The following is a 25711-nucleotide window of genomic DNA, read 5'->3' on the forward strand; positions in this document are numbered from 1 at the left end:
GGAGGTTGCTGTGAGCTGTGTGACCCCATGGCACCCACCAAGGGTGATAAAGTGAGACTCTGTCTCTACAAAAACAAAAAAGAATGAACATGGCTCACTGGCTTTTTTGAAGAGTTACATGTGAAATTGAGGATTTTAACTAGTGAGAAATTTAAAGCATCTTTATATTTAAGCAAGAAATGTTTATTATGAAGTAAAATACAAAATTTATACAGATTTTTTTGATAAAAAAAGTCCTCACCTGTTCACCATCTGTTGCATGCCTGTTTGTGGAAGGGACCACACTGACCCCAAAGCTGTAGGTGGCTGGCAGGGGCTGATCACTGCCTCCTCCCCCACTCCCCCACCCCCAGGTCCCCCACACCTGGTACACCCACCCTTCTCTGCACAGCTGGGGAGTCTGAGGCTAACACCTCTCCTAATATCAGATCAGGAGGCCCTTCCCAGCCCTGCCCTCAAACTGCCCCTCCTCCCCACGGGCCAGACACAAGATCCCTTACAGGACACAGGGTGGAGGGGTCAGTTGCCTGAGGCCCTTTTAGGTGGGACACTGTGAACCCTTTCGTCTTAGGAGAAGGACTGGCTTCCCTTACGAGCACCTGACATGCATCTGTGCCTTTCTTCCTGTCTCTTCCTGGACACTTCTTTTTTTTTGCTTTAGGTTTGGGAAAAGTTCTTAAGTTCTGAAACTCCACGGGTTAATGTATTCATGGCAGTGCCTACAATATATACCAAGTTGATGGATTACTATGACAGACATTTCACCCAGCCACATGTTCAAGACTTCGTGCGTGCAGTTTGTGAAGAAAAAATTAGGTAAATGAAAGCAGCCTGCTTTATCATTCAGAAAGTCTTAAAAATCAGCATGTACAAGTTATTCCTAATAAATCAGTTCTAATAAATCGGGTTTAAGAAGTAATATTTTTCATCTCCTCTAAATGATGAATCTGTACCCTCTGTTGGTCTATGTGTCTCTGTCCCGTGTCTCTGCCTCTGTGTCTGTCTCCATCTGTCTGAAATTTGTTTTTTGCCTGGATTAACCATTCATTCCTTTTGAAGACCTATTGACATCGTAAAATACACCCTACAAATTGTTTTCAAGAAACAAGGTTAAGTTTTAGCCCAGACTATATTTTATCAAGAATTTAAAAAACGGTGATGTCCAGCGGGCAGTGCTTCCCGGTCCATCTCCGCGTTGGGGCCCCACCCTCTCAGAAGCTGAGGCTGCCCATGGTTGTGCCCCGTAGGTTGATGGTTTCAGGCTCAGCCGCCCTTCCATTGCCTGTGCTGGAAAGATGGAAGGACGCCACGGGCCACAAGCTGCTGGAGCGCTACGGCATGACGGAAATCGGCATGGCCCTGTCTGCGCCCCTGGCCGCAGCTCGCCTGCCAGGTAGGCAGTTCCTGCATCTGCGTCCCGCCCACCCTGGGTGCTGTGACCTGTCCCCTCTGGGCAGGTGTCAAGGGCGGGATGGCGCCCTCTACGTGGGTGCCTGCTCCGCCTGGGGAGGGCCAGGAGCACCACACATGTGGGCACATGTTCTCAGGGTGGGGCCGCTGCTCCCTCCAGACCCAGTTTGCATCCAGAGTCCAGGTGCCACCAGGTAGGCAGTACCCATGGCAGGGGAAGGGCAGTAGGTGTGAGCAGGGGTGTGTCAAGGAGGCCACTCCAGTGCGTCCAGAGCAGAGGCAAGTTCTCTGTCAGAAGTAAAAGTGGAGTAAGCTGTCCCTTTTCTACATCCACGCAGCCCCTCATCCTGTCTGTGATCTGAACCCTGCTCTTTCTAGTGAGCAGTTCTGTGTGTTTTAAAATTTTTAAAACAGGGGCGGCGCCTGTGGCTCAGTGAGTAGGGCGCCGGCCCCATATGCCAAGGGTGTCAGGTTCAAACCCAGCCCCGGCCAAACTGCAACAACAACAACAAAAAAAAGTAGCCGGGTGTTGTGGCGGGCGCCTGTAGTCCCAGCTGCTCGGGAGGCTGAGGCAAGAGAATCGTGTAAGCCCAAGAGTTAGAGGTTGCTGTGAGCCATGTGACGCCACGGCACTCTACCCAAGGGCGGTACAGTGAGACTCTTGTCTCTATAAAAAAGAAAATTTTAAAACAAAGGCTAGGCGTGGTGGCTCATACCTGTAATCCCAGCACTTGGGAGGCCCGGGTGGATAGATTGCCTGTGCTTACAGCTTCGAGACCATCCTGAGCTAAATTGAGACCTCATCTCTAAAAAATAGCCGGGCATTGTGGTGGGCACCTGTAGTCCCAGCAACTCGGGAGGCTGAGGCAAGAAAATTGCTTGAGAGTCTCATGCTCTACCGACTGAGCTAGCTGGGCGTGGTGGCTCACGCCTGTAGTCCCAGTGCTGTGGGAGGCTGAGGCGGGTGGATTGCCTGAGCTCAGGGGTTCAAAACCCATATGAGCAGCAGTCAGCCAGAGTAAGACCCCGTCTCTACCAACAACATCAAAAAAAACAGCCAGCACCGCAGGAGAAAGAAGAAAATTACCAGAAAAGGAGTACTTCAAACAAACATGAACAAGCACACTGAAATTAAAAAAAAAAAAAAAAAAAAAAAGAAAATTGCTTGAGCCCAAGAGTATGAAGTTACTGTGAGCTATGAAGACACAATACTGAGGGCGACAAAGTGGAAAAACCAAATAACTCAAAAAACCAAAATACTTGTCTCAAAAAACCAAATAACTTTAAAACAAGACAGTAGAGTATTTCATCTCAAAACCCTTTTTGGGGTTTCCCCATTTCTGTGGTCAGCAACCCAGTTGCCCCCCCTAGATCTGGGGACCAGTTGCCAGCTTTCTGTTCTGGACGTTTGCTTTCCTGGAGTGGTGTCACCTCTCCTGCTGTGCCTCAGGTTTCTTGTGCTCAGCAGGCCCAGAGGCCCTGTATGGTTCAGACACTGCTGTTTTCTTCCGTTGTTGAGTGGTGCCCATAGTGTGCGCCAAAGGACGTCTGGGGGAAACTACAAGTGGAGACAGTATGAAGGTGTATGCCTGGATGTGTGTACCAGTGGTGTGTGTGCCTGGTGTGTGTCGTCCCCAATGTGTGTGTGTGCCAGTTGTGTGTGTGCAGCAGTGGTGTGTGTGCCTGGTGTGTGTGCCTGGTGTGTGTCATCCCCAGTGTGTGTGTGTGTGCCCGGGTGTGTGTGCTGGTGGTGTGTGTGTCTGGGCATGTGTCCCCAGGTATGTGTGAATGCAGATTTGTGTTTTGCTTGGACAACACCCCGGCATGGGACTACTGGGTTGGAACTGCCATGCTGTTTCCCAGAGTGGCCACACCACTTTCCCTCCCACCACCCTGGGAGAGCTGCGCCACCTGCCTTGATGTATGGTATACGCGATGGTGTTAGTGCTATGGGTCACCCCAGTAGGGTGCGGGTGTGGGGTATTGAGTTTGTGTTCTCTGGTGACCAGCGCTGAGTTCTCCCACATCCCTTTGCTGCCCATATATCCCGTCTGTGACTTCTCTCTCCATCCACTTAGGTGCATCTTTAAGATCAGAAGTTCTTAAATTTGGTCCAGTTATCAATTTGTCCTCTTATGAATTGTCCTCTTATGACATCCTTTTGATGTCATATCTAATCAATCTTTGCCTAGTCCAAGGTCACACCGATTTTCTAGTCTACTTTCTTCTAGAAGTTGTATAGTTTTACCTCTTACATTCAGGTCCGATGTGATCGATTTTGAGACAATTTTTGTATGTGACACAAGGTATGGATTGAAGTCCTTTTTCTTTCTCATATGAGCATTCAATTTTCTCAGCATCATTTGCTGAAAAGGCTCCTTTCTCCACTGAATGCCCTTTGAATCTCTGTTGAAAGTCCCTTCACTGAGGGGCCTCTGTTCCGCCCCATTGCTCCATCCATCCTTTTGCTAACTGCACACGGGCTCAGTTCCTGTGGCTTCACAGTAGGACCCGGAGGTCCTCATTTCTGTCCTCCTCAAAGATGTCCTGGCTCTCCTGGCTCCTTTCCTTCCTACATGGACCAGGCAGTTGTTTGTGAGGTCCAGGTGCTGAGGCCAGGAGAGAGAGCCCAGCAGGTGCCTGGTGTGGACACGGTGCAGGGGCCTGGGAGGCACGAGGCTCTCACAGAGCCACATGGCACCCAGCTGCCAAGTTTGTTCTAGGTATGAAGGAGGGTGCTGCTTGGCAGGTCCTGAGAAGGATAGCATGACCGTGGTGGCTGTGGGAACATGTGAGTGGTACAGCGCTGCCTGGAGGGCAGGTTCTTGCAGGAGGCGTCAAGGGGCCAGAGAGGTCAGATTGTGATGCATCACTGTGGAAAGGAGTTGTGTTCGTGACACAACTCCTGTCCTGTTTCTACCCGTGGGGAGCAGTGGGGCCTGCACAGGGGTACGAAGATAGGTGGCCCGGATCCAGGCCTCACTCCTGCTCTGAACCTGACTCCCAGTGGTGTGTGAACACACAGGAGCCTGGGTGCTCCCAATTCCTCAAGCTCTGCCCCCTTTTTTCTCCTGTAGGTTCTGTGGGGACCCCACTTCCAGGGGTGGAGGTGCGTATAGTCTCAGAAAACCCTCAGAAGGACGGCTGCTCCTACATCATCCACACTGAGGGAAACGAGAGGGAGACCAAGGTAGGCGCTCTTTCCTCAGTGGGCGGGGTGGGTGGCCATGAGCCTGGAGGCTAGAGCCCTGTTCACTGCAGTGGCGTGCACTACCCATCCCATGGAGGTTGACCACTCAGCAGGCAGCCACCCCCCTGGTTGAGGGAGATGCTGGCTGGTATTACTGAGGCTGCTCTCTCATGTCTTGGCCTTGCTGTCCATGTGTTCTCCATCTGCTCACAGGACAGCGGGGACAAAGGGACTCTCCTCCGTGGCCCCTCCCAGCTGCTCTGCTGGGGAAGCTTTGACATGGGCGACTATGGCCCTGGCTAAGGGGAAGTCCAAGGTAGAGCCAGAGGATTCCTATGGACAGACGCGGCTGAATGCCCATTCTCAAGTGGGCACTGACCACTGACACCCAGGCAGGTGTTTGGCAGATTCACAGAGCCTCGAAACCACTGCAACCCACTATTGCAGAGACCAGCAGGAGCTCACTGAGTTTTATGTTATGAAATTGATGAGAGCAGACGAGGAGAAAGACGTCTTGTTTCAAGTGAGGGTCTCAATAGCTGGGAATCTGACCATAAACAAACTTGGATAAAGGTTTAGAGATTATGGGGAAATGGAATTTTGATTTAAAAGGAAATTATTTTCTGTAAAGCCAGCATCCATGCTAGACATCACTTGGTTATATTATCTGAGAAGGTGTGAAAAGACCCGGGTGTCGCAACCCCTATGGCCCTGGTCTCAGTTGCCACAGGAAGGAACCTGGCATGACACGGATTAGAAGTACAAGCTTGCACGTGGTGGGCTAACCTTAGGTGCAGGGTAGCCCAGAGGCCCTTCTGCAATGGCTAGTTATTAAGGTTATACACATAGGTGTGGAGAGTTAAAGTAATGACATACACACAGGTGTGGAGAGTTAAGGTGATGACGTACACAACCGGTATGGAGAGTTAAGGTGATGACGCACACAACCCGTGTGGAGAGTTAAGATGATGACGCACACAACCGGTGTGGAGAGTTAAGGTGATGACGCACACAACCCGTGTGGAGAGTTAAGGTGATGACGCACACAACCCATGTGGAGAGTTAAGGTGATGACACACACAACCGGTGTGGAGAGTTAAGGTGATGACGCACACAACTGGTGTGGAGAGTTAAGGTCATGACATATCAGGGCTGCGTGCGTAAAGATTGCCACGTGCTCTTTCCTCACGTGCTCTTTCCCCTTCGACCCCCATGAAGGACTACTAAGCATCGATGTTTAACACACTTACTACTGAGTGACCGATCTCATCTCATTCTGGAAGACTGAGTTCCTTGGGGGATTGCCCCTAAGTCACAAAACATCTCTAGGCTTGCCAAGAGACTGTCCTGTTCTCAGCGTTTCCTTTTAATGTGATAAGAATCAGTTAACTGTCCTTTGTAATCATGGTGTCCATTCCTCTACGCCCAGGAGCTGTACACTCTGGCCCTTCTGGAAACGCCCCTTCCCCTAGGCAGAGTCATCTTCCTAATGGGTAGAATGGACCCCTTGGCCTGCCATGGCAGCCAGCCCCAGGTTGGGTCAGAATGGCCATCAGCCTATGAAGAGCACGGAAGGTAAACATAGAGCAGAGAGGCATCACTGCACTGAGAAGGAGCATGCAGCAAAATCGACTTTTTTTTTTTTTTTTGTAGAGAGAGTCTCACTTTATCACCCTCGATAGAGTGCCATGGCATCACACAGCTCACAGCAACCTCCAACTCCTGGGCTTAAGCGATTCTCTTGCCTCAGCCTCCCGAGTAGCTGGGACTACAGGCGCCCGCTACACCGCCCAGCTATTTTTTGGTTTGCAGTTCAGCCGGGGCCGGGTTTGAACCCGCCACCCTCAGTATATGGGGCCGGTGCCCTACCGACTGAGCCACAGGCGCCGCCCAATCGACTTGTTTTGTTGGTGTACAATCTTAGGACTTTCTGCACATCTGTTGATTTTCATAACTTCCACCCAATCAGGATCAGACCACCCCAAACATTCCCTTGTGCCTCCTGTTGAGGGACGTCCTTCCCAGCTACTGATCTGTTCTCCATTTGAGTTCTGTTTAAGAATGTCATACAGGGTGGTGTCTGTGGCTCAGTGAGCAGGGCGCTGGCCCCATTTACCGAGGGTGGTGGGTTCAAACCAGGCCCCGGCCAAACTGTAACAAAAAAAAAAATAAAAAAAAAAAATAGCCGGGCGTTGTGGCAGGCGCCTGTAGTCCCAGCTACTCGGGAGGCTGAGGCAGGAGAATCGCCTAGGCCCAGGAGTTGGAGGTTGCTGTGAGCTGTGACGCCACAGCACTCTACCCGAGGGCCATAAAGTGAGACTCTGTCTCTACAAAAAAAAAAAAAAAAAAAGAATGTCATACGGATGGAACCCTGTGGTTGGCATGTCTTGAGACTGCTTTCACTCAAGATGATGCCTTTGAGCTTCACCCACAGTGGTTATTTGTCTGAGAAGTTTGTCCTTGTATTGCCACATGGTGTGGGTGTTTATCCAGGCCCTCACTGGAAGACATGCAGCTTGTTTCCAGATTTGAGCCATTATGAACATGGCTTTTATAAACATTTATTTGTAGGATTTCATTTAAAACTAAGTTAATGTTTCTCTGTGGTAAAACCTGGGAGTTGGGGCTGCTGGGTGCTGTGGCGAGTGCATATGTAAGTGTAGGAGAGACTGCTGCACCGCCCCTGCTGTGCTGTTCTTCGGATCCACTTTCCACCAGCAGCACGTCACAGTCCCAGGTGCTCTGCTGCTCCCAGCACTTGATGCTCTCTGGAGCTTTGCAGAGTGATTCCACCATCTTTATTCTTTGTTTTCAAAGTTGTTTGGGCTACACGTAACAATTTTAGAATTAGCTTCTCTGTACCTGCAAAACGTCCTTTTAGGATTTTGTTTAAAATTGCATTAAATCTGCAGATGGATCAGGAGAGAACTAATAATCACAGTTACTGTGTTGTCTTCTGACCCATGAACAGGGCGTGTGCTCCATGTATCTGTTTTTTCTGTGTTGTTTTGGGCACACAGATGCTATGCAGGTTCTGTCAGGTTCGTATCTAAACATTTCTGCTTTTCTTTTCCTCCTGTTCTCCTTTTCCTTTTCTTCTTTTTCAACTGTTGGGGGGGGGGACGTTAGTTTCTTGTTGTTCTTCACTAATGGGTAGAAACACAATTGTGTGTGTTGGCCTCATAGCCTTTAGTAACCTCACTAAGTTCACTGATTAGTTTTTGTTTTTTTTGTAAATTCCTTGGGAATTTCTACGTATACAGTCATGTGCTCTGCAAATGGGGCAGTTTCATCTCTTCCTTTCATTTCTTTTTCTTGCCTTAATTGCCCCAACTGGGGTGTGCAGCACAGTGTTGGACGGGAGCAGTGAGAGTGTACACCCATCTCTTTTTTCTGATCTTCTAGGCAAAGTATTCCATCTTTCATGAAGTTTGATGTTAGTAGGCCAAGTGCGGCAGCTCACACCTGTAATCGCAGCACTCTAGGAGGCTGAGTTGGGTGGATTGCTAGGAGGCTGAGTGAGACCACGTCTCTAAAAATAGCCGGGCGTTGTGGCAGGCACCTGTAGTCCCAGCTACTCGGGAGGCTGAGGCAAGAGAATCACTTAAGCCCAAGAGTTAGAGGTTGCTGTGAGCTGTGACGCCATAGCACTCTACCAGGGTGACAAAATGAGACTCTGTCTTAAAAAAAAAAAAAGTTTGATGTTACTTATAAGCCTTTTGTAAATTACATTCTATTTATGATCTGAAAGTTTTTATCATGAATGGACGTTGAATATTTTCAAATGTTTTCTCTACATCAATTGAGTTTTCTTTATTAGTCTGTTAATATGGTGGATTACATTAATTGATTTTCTAATATTAAACCAGCCTTACAGTCCTAGGACAAACCCCACTTGGACGTAGCATATCATTCTGTTTATATAGTACTGGATTTGATGTGCCAACATTTTGTTGAGTATTTTTGCATCTTTTTATGAGGGATTTTGGTCTGTGTTTTTCTGTTGTCTTTTCTTTGTATGGTTTGAGTATCAGGAAAACTGGCATCATAAATTGAGTTGGGAAGTATTCCTTCTCTATTTTTTCTGGAAGAGATTATGCAGAATTGGTGTTATTTCTTTAAATGTTTGATAATATTTACCAGTGAAATAACTTGGGACCACAGGTGTCTTTTTTGAAGGATTTTAACTATCATTTCAATTTCTATAGTGGTTATAAGACTATTTAGGTCATTTATTTCATCTTGGGTGAGTGTGGGTAGATATGCATTTTTAGGAATTGGTCCCTTTAATCTAAGTTGTTGAATTTCTGTGCGGTTTTTCATGGAGGTCTCTTGTTGTCTTACACTGTTCGTAGCCTGACGTGACGCCCGCTCCTCGCGTTGACAGTTTGCGTCTCTGCTTTCCTTGCTCTTCTTGCTGTGGGTTTATCTGTTTCATTGATCTTTTTTTAAAGAACTAGCTTTTGGATTTACTGATTTTTCTCTGTCCAGTTTCATTGATTTCTGTCTTTTATCTTTATTGTTTTTTTTTCATCTGCTTGATTTTGGCTTATTTTCTCTTTTTCTGGTCTCTTAAGGTGAAACTTTGGATCATTGATTTGAGACCTTTCTAATATATGCATTTAATGATAAAAATTTCCCTCTAAGCTTTAGCCACATTCCCCCAAATGTGGATTATTGTATCTTCATTTTCATTTACTTCAAAGTATTTCTTAATGTCCCTTAAGACTTCCTCTTTGGGGCGGCTCCTGTGGCTCAGTGAGCAAGGTGCCCGCCCCATATACCGAGGGTGGCGGGTTCGAACCTGACCCTGGCCAGCTAAAACAGCAATGTGAATTGCAACAAGAAATAGCCAGGCGTTGTGACAGGCGCCTGTAGTCCCAGCTACCTGGGAGGCTGAGCAAGAGAATCATTTGAGCCCAAGCATTGGAGGTTGCTGTGAGCTCTGATGCCACAGCACTCTACCAAGGGCAACAAAGTGAGACACTGTCTCAAAAAAAAAAGACTTCCTCTTTGACTCACGGAGTATTTAGAAGTGTGGTGTATATTTTTCAAATGTTTAGAGTTTTTTTCATGTATTTCTACCACTGATTTCTTTTCTTTTTTTTTTTTTGTAGAGACAGAGTCTCACTTTACCGCCCTTGGTAGAGTGCCGTGGCGTCACACGGCTCACAGCAACCTCTAACTCCTGGGCTTAAGCGATTCTCTTGCCTCTACCACTGATTTCTAGTTTAATTCTATTACAGTCAGAAAATGTACTTAGTATGATTTCAGTTCTTTCAAATGTGTTTAGGGTATGTTTTAATGGCCCAGAATGTGGTTTCTTTTGGTGAATATTCTGCTGGTTTGGTCAGAGTGTTCTGTAAATTAGATGAAGATGATTGACAGTGTGTCCAGCTCCTCCGTGTCCTGTCTGGTTTCTCACCACTTGTGTATTACTGAAGAGAGTCAGATTCTCCAGCTATAATGGCTTGTCTATTTCTTCTTTCAGGTTTTGCTTCTTATATTTTGAAAGTCTGTTGTTTGGCACATGCATGTTTATAATTACGTCTTAGTGGTGAATTGGCTTACTAACTGTAACGCTGCTGGCAGTGCTCTTTGCTCTTAAGTTTAATTGGTTTGATAGTAACACGGCACTTTTAATGTCTTTTGATTGGTATCTGCGTCCTGTGTGCTGTCCTAGTCCTTTGCTGCCAGCCCACCTGTGTGAAAGTGTTGAAGTGAGTTTCTCACAGGCAGTGTACAGTCGGATCATCTGTGTTTTGTTTACAGCAGTGTGACACGCTGTCATTTAACTGGTATGTTTAGACCATTTGTAGTTATTGTTATGTCTGAATTTAAGGTTGCTGTCTTACTATTTTTTACTGTTGTTCCTTGGTGTTTTCATCTTCACTGTACTCTATACTGTCTTCTTCAGGTTTTTTTAGTATTCCATTTTGATTTGTCTATTGAATTTTTTTTTTGTGTAGAGACAGAGTTTCACTTTATGGCCCTCAGTAGAGTGCCATGGCATCACACAGCTCACAGCAACCTCCAACTCTTCGGCTTAAGCGATTCTCTTGCCTCAGCCTCCCGAGTAGCTGGGACTACAGGTGCCCGCCACAACACCCGGCTATTTTTTGGTTGCAGTTCAGCTGGGGCTGGGTTTGAACCCGCCACCCTCGGTATATGGGGCCAGCGCCTTACCGACTAAGCCACAGGCGCCACCCTTGTCTATTGAATTTTGACCGTGTCCGTCTTTGTGTAGTTTTTTTAGTAGTTGTTCCAGAGAATACAGTATACATATTTTACTCTTTACAGTTTACTTAGGAAACATTTTAATGTTTCCAGAAAAGGTAGAGCTGATACCATCACATAGGTTACTTATCATCTCTCTTTTATGGTGTAGTTGTTACGTGTAATATTTGCATTTGCTGCAAACTATATTAGACAGAATTATGATTTGCTTTCAACAGTCAAAAATGTTTTGGAGAACTCAAGAAGAAAGGAATAGTCGATTTTATTCATAGAAACGTTCACTGTTTCTGTTGCTTTTCCTTCATTCCCAACGTTCCGGGCTTCCTTCTGGCATTATCTCTTTCTGATGAAGAACATTCTGTCATTATGTTAAATCAGATCTGCTTGTAACAAATCATCTTGTTTTTTTCATCTTGTTTTACCTTCCTTCCTAAAGGATAGTGTCCCTGGATTTGGAATTCCGGGTTAAATATTTTCTTTCTATTTATTTATTTATTATTAAATCATAGCTGTGTACATTAATGCAATCATGGGGCATCATACACTGGTTTTATAGACCATTTGACATATTTTCATCACACTGGTTAACATAGCCTTCCTGGCATTTAGTTAGTTATTGTGTTAAGACATTTATATTCTACATTTAGTAAGTTTCACGTGTACCCTTGTAAGATGCACGGTAGGTGTTTCCCTCCAATTACCCTCTCTCTGCCCCTCCTTCCCTCTCCCCTCCCTTTCCCCCTTCACCATATTCTAAGGTTATAATTGGGTTATAGCTTTCATATGAAAGCTATAAATTAGTTTCATAGTAGGGCTAAATACATTGGATACTTTTTCTTCCATTCTTGAGACACTTTACTAAGAATGTTCCAGCTCCATCCGTGTAAACATGAAAGAGGTAAAGTCATATACCACAATTTATTAATCCATTCATGGATCGATGGGCAGTTGTGCTTTTATCATGACTTAGCAATTATGAATTGGGCTGCAATAAACATTCTGGTACAAATGTCTTGGTTATAATGTGATTTTTTTGGTCTTCTGTGTATATACCTAGTAGAGGAATTGTAGGATCGAATGGCAGGTCTATTTTTAGATCTCTAAGTGTTCTCCAAACATCTTTCCAAAAAGAACATATTAATTTGCATTCCCACCAGCAGTGTAGAAGTGTTCCCTTTTCTCCACGTCCATGCCAACATCTCTGGTGTTGGGATTTTGTGATATGGGCTAATCTTACTGAGTTAGATGATATCTCAAAGTAGTTTTGATTTGCATTTCTCTGATGATTAAGGATGATGAGCATTTTTTCATATGTCTGTAGGCCGTGCGCCTGTCTTCTTCAGAGAAGTTTCTCTTCAAGTCCCTTGCCCAGTCTGAGATGGGATCACTTGTTCTTTTCTTGCTAATACGTTTGAGTTCTCTGTGGATTCTGGTTATTAAACTTTTGTCGGAGACATAACCTGCAAATATCTTCTCCCATTCTAAGGGCTGTCTGCTTGCTTTACAGCTTGACTGTGTTCTTAACTGTGCAGCAGCTTTTTAGTTTGATCGGGTCCCAGTAGTGTATTTTTGATGGTGCTTCAATTGCCCAGGGGTCCTTCTCATAAAATTATTTGCCCAGGCCAATTTCTTCAAGAGTTTTCCCTGCACTTTCTTCTAGTATTTTTATAGTTTCATGTCTTAACAGGTTAAATATTTTCTTTCAGCACTTTAAAAAGACTTTTCGGCTATCTCCTGGCCTGCACTGTTCCAGATGCGAAGCCAGCAGTCATGTGCTTGGTTGCTTCTCTCTGAGTAATGAGCTCCGAACTCTTTTTTTGTTTTCTGGCTGCTGTCAAGACTTTCTTCTTTATTTTTAGGTTTCAGCCCTTGGATTGTGTGTCTGGGCTTGTACTTCCTTGGGTTTGTCCTGTTCGGGGTTCTTTGACCTTCTTCAGCACCAGCAGGGTGTTCAAGCTGCAGCTGGTGCAGGCCAGGCTGCAAATTGTTTGAGGACAGTTTATCTGTGGCGTCGGACATTGTAAAAAGTATGCCTGGACCTTTTTTGTTTTTTTTAACTAGTCAGCTTTCATTAGTGTTTGTGTATTTAATGTGTGGCCCAAGACAATTCTTCCAATGTGCAGCAGGAAACAAAAAAGGTTGGGCACCCCTGATAGCTTTATGTTTTTGCCAAATTTTGGGCTTTCAGCCAAATTTTGTCAAATTTCTTTTGCACCTAATTCTTTTTTCCTCTTCTGTTAACCCAGTAACATAAATGTTAGCCCTTTGTGTGTTGACACTGAAGCCCTGAGGCCTTGTTTTTCCTGGTTGCTTTCCTCTGCTGCTCACACTGGGTGATTTCCACCACCCCGTCTCCATGCTGCTCACACTGGGTGATTTACACCGCCCCGTCTCCATGCTGCTCACACTGGGTGATTTCCGCCTCCCTGCCTCCTCTGCTGCTCACACTGGGTGATTTCCACCGCCCCGTCTCCTCTGCTGCTCACACTGGGTGATTTACACCGCCCCGTCTCCATGCTGCTCACACTGGGTGATTTCCGCCTCCCTGCCTCCTCTGCTGCTCACACTGGGTGATTTCCACCACCCCGTCTCCATGCTGCTCACACTGGGTGATTTCCACCGCCCCGTCTCCTCTGCTGCTCACACTGGGTGATTTCCACCGCCCCGTCTCCTCTGCTGCTCACACTGGGTGATTTCCACCACCCCGTCTCCATGCTGCTCACACTGGGTGATTTACACCGCCCCGTCTCCTCTGCTGCTCACACTGGGTGATTTCCACCGCCCCGTTTCCACGCTGCTCACACTGGGTGATTTCCACCTCCCCGTTACCACACTGCTCACACTGGGTGATTTCTACCGCCCTGCCTCCTCTGCTGCTCACCTGGGTGATTTCCACCGCCCCACCTCCTCTGCTGCTCACACTGGGTGATTTCCACCTCCCCGTTACCACACTGCTCACACTGGGTGATTTCTACCGCCCTGCCTCCTCTGCTGCTCACCTGGGTGATTTCCACCGCCCCGCCTCCTCTGCTGCTCACACTGGGTGATTTCCACCTCCCCGTTACCACACTGCTCACACTGGGTGATTTCTACCGCCCTGCCTCCTCTGCTGCTCACCTGGGTGATTTCCACCGCCCCGCCTCCTCTGCTGCTCACACTGGGTGATTTCCACCGCCCCGCCTCCTCTGCTGCTCACCTGGGTGATTTCTACCGCCCCGCCTCCTCTGCTGCTCACACTGGGTGATTTCCACCTCCCCGTCTCCTCTGCTGCTCACACTGGGTGATTTCCACCGCCCCGCCTCCTCTGCTGCTCACACTGGGTGATTTCCACTGCCCCGCCTCCTCTGCTGCTCACACTGGGTGATTTCCACCGCCCTGCCTCCTCTGCTACTCACACTGGGTGATTTCTGCCTCCCTGCCTCCACGCTGCTCACACTGGGTGATTTCCACTGCCCCGTCTCCTCTGCTACTCACACTGGTTGATTTCCACCGCCCCGTCTCCTCTGCTGCTCACACTGGTTGATTTCCACCTCCCCGTCTCCTCTGCTGCTCACACTGGGTGATTTCCACCGCCCCGTCTCCTCTGCTGCTCACACTGGGTGATTTCCACCACCCCGCCTCCTCTGCTGCTCACACTGAGTGATTTCCACCTCCCCGCCTCCTCTGCTACTCACACTGGGTGATTTCCGCCTCCCTGCCTCCACGCTGCTCACACTGGGTGATTTCCACCGCCCCGCTTCCTCTGCTACTCACACTGGGTGATTTCCACCTCCCTGTCTCCATGCTGCTCACACTGGGTGATTTCCACCGCCCCGTCTCCTCTGCTGCTCACACTGGGTGATTTCCACCGCCCCGCCTCCTCTGCTGCTCACACTGGGTGATTTCCACCGCCCCGCCTCCTCTGCTACTCACACTGGGTGATTTCCACCGCCCCGTCTCCTCTGCTGCTCACACTGGGTGATTTCCACCGCCCCGCCTCCTCTGCTACTCACACTGGGTGATTTCCACTGCCCCGTCTCCTCTGCTGCTCACACTGGGTGATTTCCACCGCCCCGCCTCCTCTGCTGCTCACACTGGGTGATTTCCACCGCCCCGTCTCCTCTGCTGCTCACACTGGGTGATTTCCACCGCCCCGCCTCCTCTGCTGCTCACACTGGGTGATTTCCACCGCTCCGCCTCCTCTGCTACTCACACTGGGTGATTTCCACCGCCCCATCTCCTCTGCAGTTCACACTGGGTGATTTCCACCGCCCCGCCTCCTCTGCTGCTCACACTGGGTGATTTCCACCTCCCCGCCTCCTCTGCTACTCACACTGGGTGATTTCCGCCTCCCTGCCTCCACGCTGCTCACACTGGGTGATTTCCACCGCCCCATCTCCTCTGCTGCTCACACTGGGTGATTTCCACCGCCCCGTCTCCTCTGCTACTCACAATGGTTGATTTCCACCGCCCCGTCTCCTCTGCTGCTCACACTGGGTGATTTCCACCGCCCCGTCTCCTCTGCTACTCACACTGGTTGATTTCCACCGCCCTGTCTCCTCTGCTGCTCACACTGGGTGATTTCCACCTCCCCGCCTCCTCTGCTACTCACACTGGGTGATTTCCACCGCCCCGTCTCCTCTGCTACTCACACTGGGTGATTTCCGCCTCCCTGCCTCCACGCTGCTCACACTGGGTGATTTCCACCGCCCCGCCTCCTCCGCTGCTCACACTGGGTGATTTCCACCGCCCCGCCTCCTCTGCTGCTCACACTGGGTGATTTCCGCCGCCCCGCCTCCTCTGCTGCTCACACTGGGTGATTTCCACCGCCCCGCCTCCTCTGCTGCTCACACTGGGTGATTTCCACCACCCCGTCTCCATGCTGCTCACACTGGGTGATTTCCACCGCCCCGTCTCCTCTGCTGCTCACACTGGGTGATTTCCACCGCCCCGTCTCCTCTGCTGCTCACACTGGGTGATTTCCACCACCCCGTCTCCATGCTGCTCACACTGGGTGATTTACACCGCCCCGTCTCCTCTGCTGCTCACACTGGGTGATTTCCACCGCCCCGTTTCCACGCTGCTCACACTGGGTGATTTCCACCTCCCCGTTACCACACTGCTCACACTGGGTGATTTCTACCGCCCTGCCTCCTCTGCTGCTCACCTGGGTGATTTCCACCGCCCCACCTCCTCTGCTGCTCACACTGGGTGATTTCCACCTCCCCGTTACCACACTGCTCACACTGGGTGATTTCTACCGCCCTGCCTCCTCTGCTGCTCACCTGGGTGATTTCCACCGCCCCGCCTCCTCTGCTGCTCACACTGGGTGATTTCCACCTCCCCGTTACCACACTGCTCACACTGGGTGATTTCTACCGCCCTGCCTCCTCTGCTGCTCACCTGGGTGATTTCCACCGCCCCGCCTCCTCTGCTGCTCACACTGGGTGATTTCCACCGCCCCGCCTCCTCTGCTGCTCACCTGGGTGATTTCTACCGCCCCGCCTCCTCTGCTGCTCACACTGGGTGATTTCCACCTCCCCGTCTCCTCTGCTGCTCACACTGGGTGATTTCCACCGCCCCGCCTCCTCTGCTGCTCACACTGGGTGATTTCCACTGCCCCGCCTCCTCTGCTGCTCACACTGGGTGATTTCCACCGCCCTGCCTCCTCTGCTACTCACACTGGGTGATTTCTGCCTCCCTGCCTCCACGCTGCTCACACTGGGTGATTTCCACTGCCCCGTCTCCTCTGCTACTCACACTGGTTGATTTCCACCGCCCCGTCTCCTCTGCTGCTCACACTGGTTGATTTCCACCTCCCCGTCTCCTCTGCTGCTCACACTGGGTGATTTCCACCGCCCCGTCTCCTCTGCTGCTCACACTGGGTGATTTCCACCACCCCGCCTCCTCTGCTGCTCACACTGAGTGATTTCCACCTCCCCGCCTCCTCTGCTACTCACACTGGGTGATTTCCGCCTCCCTGCCTCCACGCTGCTCACACTGGGAGATTTCCACCGCCCCGCTTCCTCTGCTACTCACACTGGGTGATTTCCACCTCCCTGTCTCCATGCTGCTCACACTGGGTGATTTCCACCGCCCCGTCTCCTCTGCTGCTCACACTGGGTGATTTCCACCGCCCCGCCTCCTCTGCTGCTCACACTGGGTGATTTCCACCGCCCCGCCTCCTCTGCTACTCACACTGGGTGATTTCCACCGCCCCCTCTCCTCTGCTGCTCACACTGGGTGATTTCCACCGCCCCGCCTCCTCTGCTACTCACACTGGGTGATTTCCACTGCCCCGTCTCCTCTGCTGCTCACACTGGGTGATTTCCACCGCCCCGCCTCCTCTGCTGCTCACACTGGGTGATTTCCACCGCCCCGTCTCCTCTGCTGCTCACACTGGGTGATTTCCACCGCCCCGCCTCCTCTGCTGCTCACACTGGGTGATTTCCACCGCTCCGCCTCCTCTGCTACTCACACTGGGTGATTTCCACCGCCCCATCTCCTCTGCAGTTCACACTGGGTGATTTCCACCGCCCCGCCTCCTCTGCTGCTCACACTGGGTGATTTCCACCTCCCCGCCTCCTCTGCTACTCACACTGGGTGATTTCCGCCTCCCTGCCTCCACGCTGCTCACACTGGGTGATTTCCACCGCCCCATCTCCTCTGCTGCTCACACTGGGTGATTTCCACCGCCCCGTCTCCTCTGCTACTCACAATGGTTGATTTCCACCGCCCCGTCTCCTCTGCTGCTCACACTGGGTGATTTCCACCGCCCCGTCTCCTCTGCTACTCACACTGGTTGATTTCCACCGCCCTGTCTCCTCTGCTGCTCACACTGGGTGATTTCCACCTCCCCGCCTCCTCTGCTACTCACACTGGGTGATTTCCACCGCCCCGTCTCCTCTGCTACTCACACTGGGTGATTTCCGCCTCCCTGCCTCCACGCTGCTCACACTGGGTGATTTCCACCGCCCCGCCTCCTCCGCTGCTCACACTGGGTGATTTCCACCGCCCCGCCTCCTCTGCTGCTCACACTGGGTGATTTCCGCCGCCCCGCCTCCTCTGCTACTCACACTGGGTGATTTCCGCCTCCCTGACTCCTCTGCTACTCACACTGGGTGATTTCCGCCTCCCTGTCTCCACGCTGCTCACACTGGGTGATTTCCACCTCCCTGTCTCCACGCTGCTCACACTGGGTGATTTCCGCCTCCCTGCCTCCTCTGCTACTCACACTGGGTGATTTCCACCGCCCTGCCTCCTCTGCTACTCACACTGGGTGATTTCCGCCTCCCTGCCTCCACGCTGCTCACACTGGGTGATTTCCGCCTCCCTGCCTCCTCTGCTGCTCACACTGGGTGATTTCCACCGCCCTGCCTCCTCTGCTACTCACACTGGGTGATTTCCACCTCCCTGTCTCCACGCTGCTCACACTGGGTGATTTCCGCCTCCCTGCCTCCTCTGCTACTCACACTGGGTGATTTCCACTGCCCTGCCTCCTCTGCTACTCACACTGGGTGATTTCCGCCTCCCTGCCTCCACGCTGCTCACACTGGGTGATTTCCACCGCCCCGCCTCCTCCGCTGCTCACACTGGGATTTCCACCGCCCCGCCTCCTCTGCTGCTCACACTGGGTGATTGCCGCCGCCCCGCCTCCTCTGCTACTCACACTGGGTGATTTCCACCTCCCTCTCTCCATGCTGCTCACATTGGGTGATTTCCACCACCCCGCCTCCTCTGCTACTCACACTGGGTGATTTCCACAGCCCCGCCTCCTCTGCTACTCACACTGGGTGATTTCCGCCTCCCTGTCTCCACACTGCTCACACTGGGTGATTTCCGCCTCCCTGCCTCCTCTGCTGCTCACACTGGGTGATTTCCACCGCCCCGTCTCCTCTGCTACTCACACTGGGTGATTTCCACCGCCCCACCTCCTCTGCTACTCACACTGGGTGATTTCCACCGCCCCGTCTCCTCTGCTGCTCACACTGGGTGATTTCCACCGCCCCGTCTCCTCTGCTACTCACACTGGGTGATTTCCACCTCCCTGTGTCCATGCTCTCTTCTTTTAGCCTTTTTTCTGCCTTTGTGGTCCACTCAGTGATATTTTCTTGTTTCTGACATTGTATTTTTCAAATCTAAAATTTCTACTTGGTTATGTTTTATTTCTTTGCTGAGACTTTCTATTTTTCTATTTGTTTCTAGAGTGTTTGCCCTTACTTTTGGGACTATTTTTATAACATGGCTTTAGTGTCTTTATCAGATAATTCTAAGAACTATCTTGTCTCAGTGCTGGCAGTTGCTTTTTCTATGAGTTGGTATTTTCCTGGTTCTTCATATGCTGAGTAATTTTGTATTGTATCCTAAGAATTTTAAATGTGTTCTGAGACTCTTGGTCTTATTTGCATCCTATAAAACATGCTGACAGTTTTATTTTGCTAAGTTTGCTGGCATAAATCTGCAGACCCCAGCCCACCTTCTCTGGGACGGGTTCCCAGGCCATTGTGTTCTTAGGGCCTTATTCCCACGAGTATGCCATCTGGAGGCCAGACTGCCCTTGGCAGTACAGCAGATAAAAAGCAGAATAGGAGGGCGGTGCCTGTGGCTCAGTGAGTAGGGCACTGGCCCCATATGCCGAGGGTGGCGGGTTCAAACCCAGCCCCAGCCAAACTGCAACAAAAAAATAGCCGGGTGTTGTGGCGGGCCGGGCGCCTGTAGTCCCAGCTGCTCGGGAGGCTGAGGCAAGAGAATCACGGAAGCCCAAGAGTTGGAGGTTGCTGTGAGCCGTGTGACGCCACGGCACTCTACCCGAGGGCGGTACAGTGAGACTCTGTCTCTACAAAAAAAAAAAAAAAAAATAGGAGGGTGGCACCTGTGGCTCAAAGGAGTAGGGTGCCGGCCCCATATGCCGGAGGTGGCGGTTTCAAGCCCAGTCCCAGCCAAAAAGAAAAAGAAAAAAGGCAGAATAGGAAAATTGGTAAAATTCAAAGAAAGTCTACCGTTTGGTTTCAAGGAGTGATGCAAGGCAGTGCCCTCCCTGTGGGCACCAGATTGGCGAGTGGCACTATCACAACCGATCTCACTGCTGCCTCTGCTGTGCCAGCCCAGGAGGTTCAGCAGCTCTCCCAGTGTCAGGGGACAAGGCCTGCAGGTTTGTAGCCTTCTACAGAAGGTCTTTGATTTTCCATAAAGGTGGAGGAGGTGAATCTTCCTTCCAGTAAAGCACATCCCACCTGTCAGTGATGGCTGAGTGAGGTCTGATGGGTGCCCCCACCTCCTGGGTCTCTGTCGGTCCTTTTCGCAGTTCAGAAGCACCTGTGGGCAGAGGCTTTGCTGCTGTCTTTATGGGACCTGACCTATTGGTGTCCCCTTGCACACAGTCTATTCCCAGAGTGGCAGGAAGCCCGTGTAACATACGTTTCCTCCATACCTTTGGGGCAGTAGAGAAACACTGAGGCTCTCCACTTCCTGGGGGTCCAACAGGGGCCTCTCGTTACCCTCAGGCTCTCCCAGGCCTCACCTTCCCTCACCCTCTGTGTGGTCACTGTGACATAGCAGAACGTGCCAGAGGCCCGAGTGGGGGCTGCCAGCTCTGAGCTGCTGCGGTTGCTGTGAGTGAGGGCATGGCGCTGCTCCTTGCTGTGTCCACAGGTTGAGAAAAACCCTGAGAATGGGACCTGGGCACAGCATTTAGGAGCAGCCACTCAAGTCCTGCTCAAGCCCTGAGCTCTGAGGCTGTAACATCTCTGAGTATTGGGGCAGGGCAGCAGCACCTGCCCTCTGTGCTATTTGGGAACAATGAGGTGACAAACACTGCCCAGGCAGGGCTGGTACAAGGACAGTGGGGGAACACTGGCCTGTGTGACTGGGTTCCACCCAAGGAAAGGTGCATTTTTCAAGCAGTTTCAGCAAAGTGTCCAATCTCAGAAAGCATGTGGGCTTATGCCAGGGGAGTGGCCTATGAGGGCCATGTGGGTGCAGGTAGCCCTCATGCAGAGAGGGCTTATTTTCCACAAAGAAGGCCTCTTTTCATATCAGAGTACACTGTAGCCCCAAGTGGGAAATGCACCTGTGCCACACTTCTCTGTGGGGAGCAGAGCTCAGTGTGTCCACTCTGAGCACGTTTCTCTTCCACAGGTGACCCCAGGGTTTGAAGAAAAGGAAGGGGAGCTGCTGGTCAGGGGGCCTTCCGTGTTCCGAGAATACTGGGATAAACCAGAAGAAACTAAGAATGCATTCACTTCAGATGGCTGGTTCAAAACAGGTGGGACCCACTGCAGGGCCCCAGCAGGCCAGCCATGTGGAGCCCCACAGCCACAGGGTGTTGCCCAAAAGTTTGTGAGCTCTGTGGAGTTGCGAGTGGAACAGGAGTGCGACTCAGACCCCAGATTGAGTCTGTGCTTCTGGCACCTTCAACCAAAGGCACAGGATAGGGTGGGGACTGCTGTTCACTCTGTGAACACCCATCCTCCCTGCCAGCTGCTAGAGGGCAGCCTCACAGGCTCTCAGAAGCCAGGTCCTCACTGCCACCTCTGCTCCTATGTACACCCTGACTCTGTGCCAGAGACCCTTGTATGCCCTCATCTCCACCCAGCTGTCTTGCTTTGTAAATCTTTCCCTCCTCCCACCCGGGGTCAGAATCGCCTTGGTGTGCTGTGATTGCTGTGGTCTGGTGGGTGGAAGAGTCACCACTCAAATGGGTGTGCTGTCCTTTGTTGCTGGCTGGAGCAGGCCCATGGGTGGCTGTCAACCTGTTATCCAGACTGAGGCTGCCCAGGACCCTGACATGGTGGAGAATGAGGCTGGTGCCCCTGGAGTACTCTCTCCCGAGACACATGCCCGGTGCCTGCTCTGCCTGCCACATGTCCACCTCCTGTGTGAGAGGCTGGTGTGGATTTAGCACCTGTGTCCTGCCAAGAAGCACAGTCGGTGCTGGAAATACTCCCGTGCGCTGTGTGTACTTACTACATGTCATTCCTGACATCTGGGGGGTGGAGGAGGGGATTCTTTTATTCTCTTTCTTTCCCTTGCCTTTCTATATTTCTAAAATGTTTGCATTAAGCTTGCGTTGTCTTATAGTAAGGTAATATTTTCCAAAAAGAAGGCCTCTTCATATCAGAGTACACTGTAGCCCCAAGTGGGAAATGCACCTGTGTCACACTCCTCTGTGGGGAACAGAGCTCGGGAGGCCATGGCAGACAGGATGGGCACCACACTATGAGGGCCCCACACATCCCTGAGAGGAGAGGGCAATGACCTCCAGAAGGAGAGTTGGGAGGCAGGGGCCCATGGCCCCAGGAAGCCTTCAAAGCTGTACTGTGAGACTGGCATCCATGGTTGTGTGGCCACCTATCCATCTTCCACCCAGGGAGTCTGGGACTGTCATGAGCTGAGGCTACAGAGTAGCTAAGCAGGCCAGCCATGTGCAGCCCCACAGCCACAGGATGTTGCCCAAAAGTTTGTGAGCTCTGTGGAGTGGGGGCCTGGGGAGAAGGGCAGGGAGGGTCCTCCTTGCTGAAAGGTGGGGGTGCCAAGCAGCTCTTTCTGCTCCCCGCCCTGCGGTTGCACTCCCAACTGCTGCTTTCACTCCCCCAGCAGCTGTGGTCACTGTGTGTGGTCCTGTGGTCAGGAGGGCTGGCCACACAGCAGTGTGGGTGTTGCTTCTGAGGTATCCTGGTCACTCATGCTGGGTGGGTGCAGGGTGCGTTCCATGGTTTTGCGAGGTGAGCGTCTAGGGAGCCCCCAGAGCAGAGGCCCAGAAACACTCCTCAGGTTCACATAGCGCCTGGAGGGTACCTCTGTGGGACAGATGCCAGCAGAGTTTGGGTAGGGACCTGGAAGCCCCAGTGACGTGCTCCTGCTAGTCTCTGCCACCCCACCACGTCCCATGAATGCAGGTGAAGCCCTCTGTGACCGTTCTTCAGACTCAGGACTGAGGACATGCTCTGGGCTGCTCCCCTTCCACTTACCCAACCATCAGGCTTGGCAGTTTTTACTGGGAAACCTGCCCTGATCTCTGCTGTCTGCCTTTATTTTTATATGCAGATAAAAAGCTGCAGATTTTTTCTCTTTAAGAGCACAGAAGCCCCAAACCCCTGGATGTAGCTAGCTACAGGGTGGGGTGGGCAGGCCGTGAAGGCGTTTGCAGCCACTGCTGCTGATGGGCATTTCAGCCAAGAAGGAAGTGAGCATTAATTACCGTAAAGAGATGTCTTTAGGAGAAAATGATTTTGAAATTCAGTTTAATTTCATTGTAATGTGCTGCAAACAGGAAGGCGTGTGTGTGTTTAATTGGTTCTCAGGGGTAGGTCCGAGAGCCGCTGCCTCTATCACAGGCCATTAGTGTTACAGGCTGCATGATGAGCGGCATGATCAGCCTGCAGCTGTGGCTCCTGGGAGTGCGTGATATTAAACAGAAATCAGGACAGATGAAACTTAACCCTTTCCCTGGCCACATGGAGGGCCGTGGTGACCGCCAGGGGCCCACAGCTTAGCTTGCAGTGACCAGATGCACTGGGTTTCCTCAGGTGATACTGCTGTTTTCAAGGATGGCGGGTACTGGATCCGGGGCCGGACCTCGGTGGACATCATCAAGAGTGGAGGCTACAAAGTCAGCGCCCTAGAGGTCGAGCGGCATCTCCTCGGCCACCCCAGCATCGTAGGTGAGTGGCCCACTATGCTGAGTCCCACATAGTCGCAACAAGGCAACCCTTTTCCACTTGCCCCATGAAGCATGTTTCTGTCCCCCACCACCAGCATGGGGGCCCTGATGGAACCTGTGGTGCCCACAGCCAGGCTTCAGGCCTGCCCAGGGCACGTGTCCCATCTGCGTTGTCCACTTAGAGCATGTCCAGGGCAGCAGGGCGGGTGTGGAGAGCCAATTGGCGGGAAGGCTGAGCCCCAAGAATACTGTGGCCAGCCCACCCTCGCCCCTCCCTACAGAACCCACCAGTCTCACCAGGTGCCTTGTTCAGGGACCTCCAGGACAGCCACCAGACATTCCTGGCTTGCTCTGTGCAATCTGGGTACGCTTGACTGCCAGATCCCAAGGCCCCACCCACCCTGTTCTTCTGTCCTCAGATGTGGCTGTGATTGGAGTGCCAGATATGACCTGGGGCCAGCGGGTCACAGCTGTAGTGACCCTCCGAGAAGGACACTCGCTGTCCCACAGAGAGCTCAAAGAGTGGGCAAGGTAGGACAGATGGGGCACCCATGGGGCTAAGGCATCCATGGAACACTCGCAGTGCCCGGGGGTGGGCAAGAGCCATCCAGGCCTTAGCATCACCAGTCTTGGAGGTGGATGTGAGAACCAGAAAGGGTCAACCACCTGGCCCCTGGAAGACGTAGTCTTGGGCCCCATGGAGGCAGTGTACAGGGACAGGCAGATTCAGTTCAGAGCCCACATTCTGAGGTGGCAAAGATGCACAGCTGAGACTGAGCCTCAGGCCCTGTGTCTTCACCGCAAGCCCTTGGGGTGGGACCCCCAGCGCACTGTCCCTGCCTCAGTCCTGGGCTTTTCCTGTTCTAGAGCTCCTGGTGCCTGAGGCCAGCACCCTTCACTGTCCCTCCCACTCAGCTGATAGCCACTTGCCCTGCTTGCCCCACACCCTCCTGGGCTCCTCCACCTGCCTGGGCCCCGGGCTGAGCCTGAGCAATCCTGGTGTCGGGAGGCTCCTGCAGACAGGAGCTGGTATGGCTGGAGAGGGAGCTGTCAGTCCACAGCAGCGACTCCGTTCCACCTGAGCTATCTCCTCCTCTTCTCCCCATATCCTCCCTGCCTCCACCGGCTTGCCTCCTTCTCCCTAGCGCTAGAGATATTTACAGGTTAACAGTAGGAATCCTCATCCCATCAAGGGCAGCACAGCTGGGGAATCAAAGGCGCCCCTGGATTTGCAGCACCACAGTAGGAAACTGCAGTTTAACAAAGACCAGAAAGAGTCTGATCAACCACTTTGACTAAACAGTTACTTTGTTGAAAAGGAAAAGCAGTTGTCAGTACAGAGAGTGCCCTGGGGAGTTCAGGGACCAGAGTCCAGCCGCACTGCCCTCAGCTGCCCTCTGCCCAGGATGCTAGGCTCAGGTGCACCTCAAGCTCCATGGTCACAGGGCCCCGTCTCCCCAGTGTGCAGGCCAGGCTCATGGCCCAACATCAGGAAGGGCCGGTGTGTCCACCTGGTCTCTGACAGTGAGTGTGAGGGGCCAGTGCTGGAGCACTGGGGAGAAGGTCCTGTGTGGGGCTTGAGCACCACCTTAGCTGGATGCCCCCCCACCAGGGACAGCCACAGGGCACTGCCCCATGGCCAGTGCATGAAGGGCAGGGCTGTGACTACTGCTGCCCACAGCTCACACGTGCCCCCAGCAGCCCAGCACTGGCCTCAGCTGCCTGCTGGCGTGGCCCCGAGGGCCTAAGGCCTAGGTTGCTGTGCTGTAGACTGGGAAGGAAGGAGGGGAGGGAAGAGATAAGTTAGAGGGTTAACCCAGACATCTCAGCCACCCACAGAAGTCATCCAGGCTTCCTGTGGGACACTGCATCTTGGCCGTGTGGGGACTGCAGACCTTGAGTGTCACCCTAACCTTGGTGGAAACCGAGGTTTGGCGGTGAGGCCAGGTCAGTGCCTGCAGACCTGGAGGTTTGTCTCTGAATGCGGAGCAGAGTAGGCCACCCCTCGGCCTGCCTACCAACTCCCCACCCCCTTCCAGAAGTTTTCATTGTGCTTATAGCTCAACGGGCTGGGCCATGGGGTGGAAGGTCCAGGGCTGCTCTGGGCAGCCTGTCCGCACAAGGTGGCATCTGTCCTAGAGTGATTGCAGGACAGCGGCCACCTCCTGGGGCAGAGATCGTGCGGTCACCCAGCTGGTTCATGTCAGATAAGACCCTCCGGGCCATGCTTGTCT

The 25711-nt window shown here is 51.8% G+C and overlaps 1 protein-coding gene across 3 annotated transcripts in view; it reads left to right on the forward strand.

Moving 5' to 3' along the window:
* Positions 1 to 25711, forward strand: part of ACSF3 (acyl-CoA synthetase family member 3) — a 34977-nt gene that overhangs the window by 8878 nt on the left and 388 nt on the right. For 2 of the 3 annotated variants that reach the window (XM_053555284.1, XM_053555274.1), the window contains exons 4-9: positions 662 to 816; positions 1248 to 1393; positions 4488 to 4600; positions 20954 to 21080; positions 23344 to 23478; positions 23897 to 24008. In XM_053555284.1, coding sequence (XP_053411259.1) covers positions 662 to 816; positions 1248 to 1393; positions 4488 to 4600; positions 20954 to 21080; positions 23344 to 23478; positions 23897 to 24008 — 788 coding nt within the window. Of the gene's footprint in view, positions 1 to 661; positions 817 to 1247; positions 1394 to 4487; positions 4601 to 20953; positions 21081 to 23343; positions 23479 to 23896; positions 24009 to 24344; position 25711 lie in introns of those variants that run through there. The other variant, XM_053555292.1, reaches the window with a different exon arrangement.

Source organism: Nycticebus coucang, chromosome 2 (genome assembly GCF_027406575.1).
Source record: "Nycticebus coucang isolate mNycCou1 chromosome 2, mNycCou1.pri, whole genome shotgun sequence".
NCBI classification, from domain to species: domain Eukaryota; kingdom Metazoa; phylum Chordata; class Mammalia; order Primates; family Lorisidae; genus Nycticebus; species Nycticebus coucang.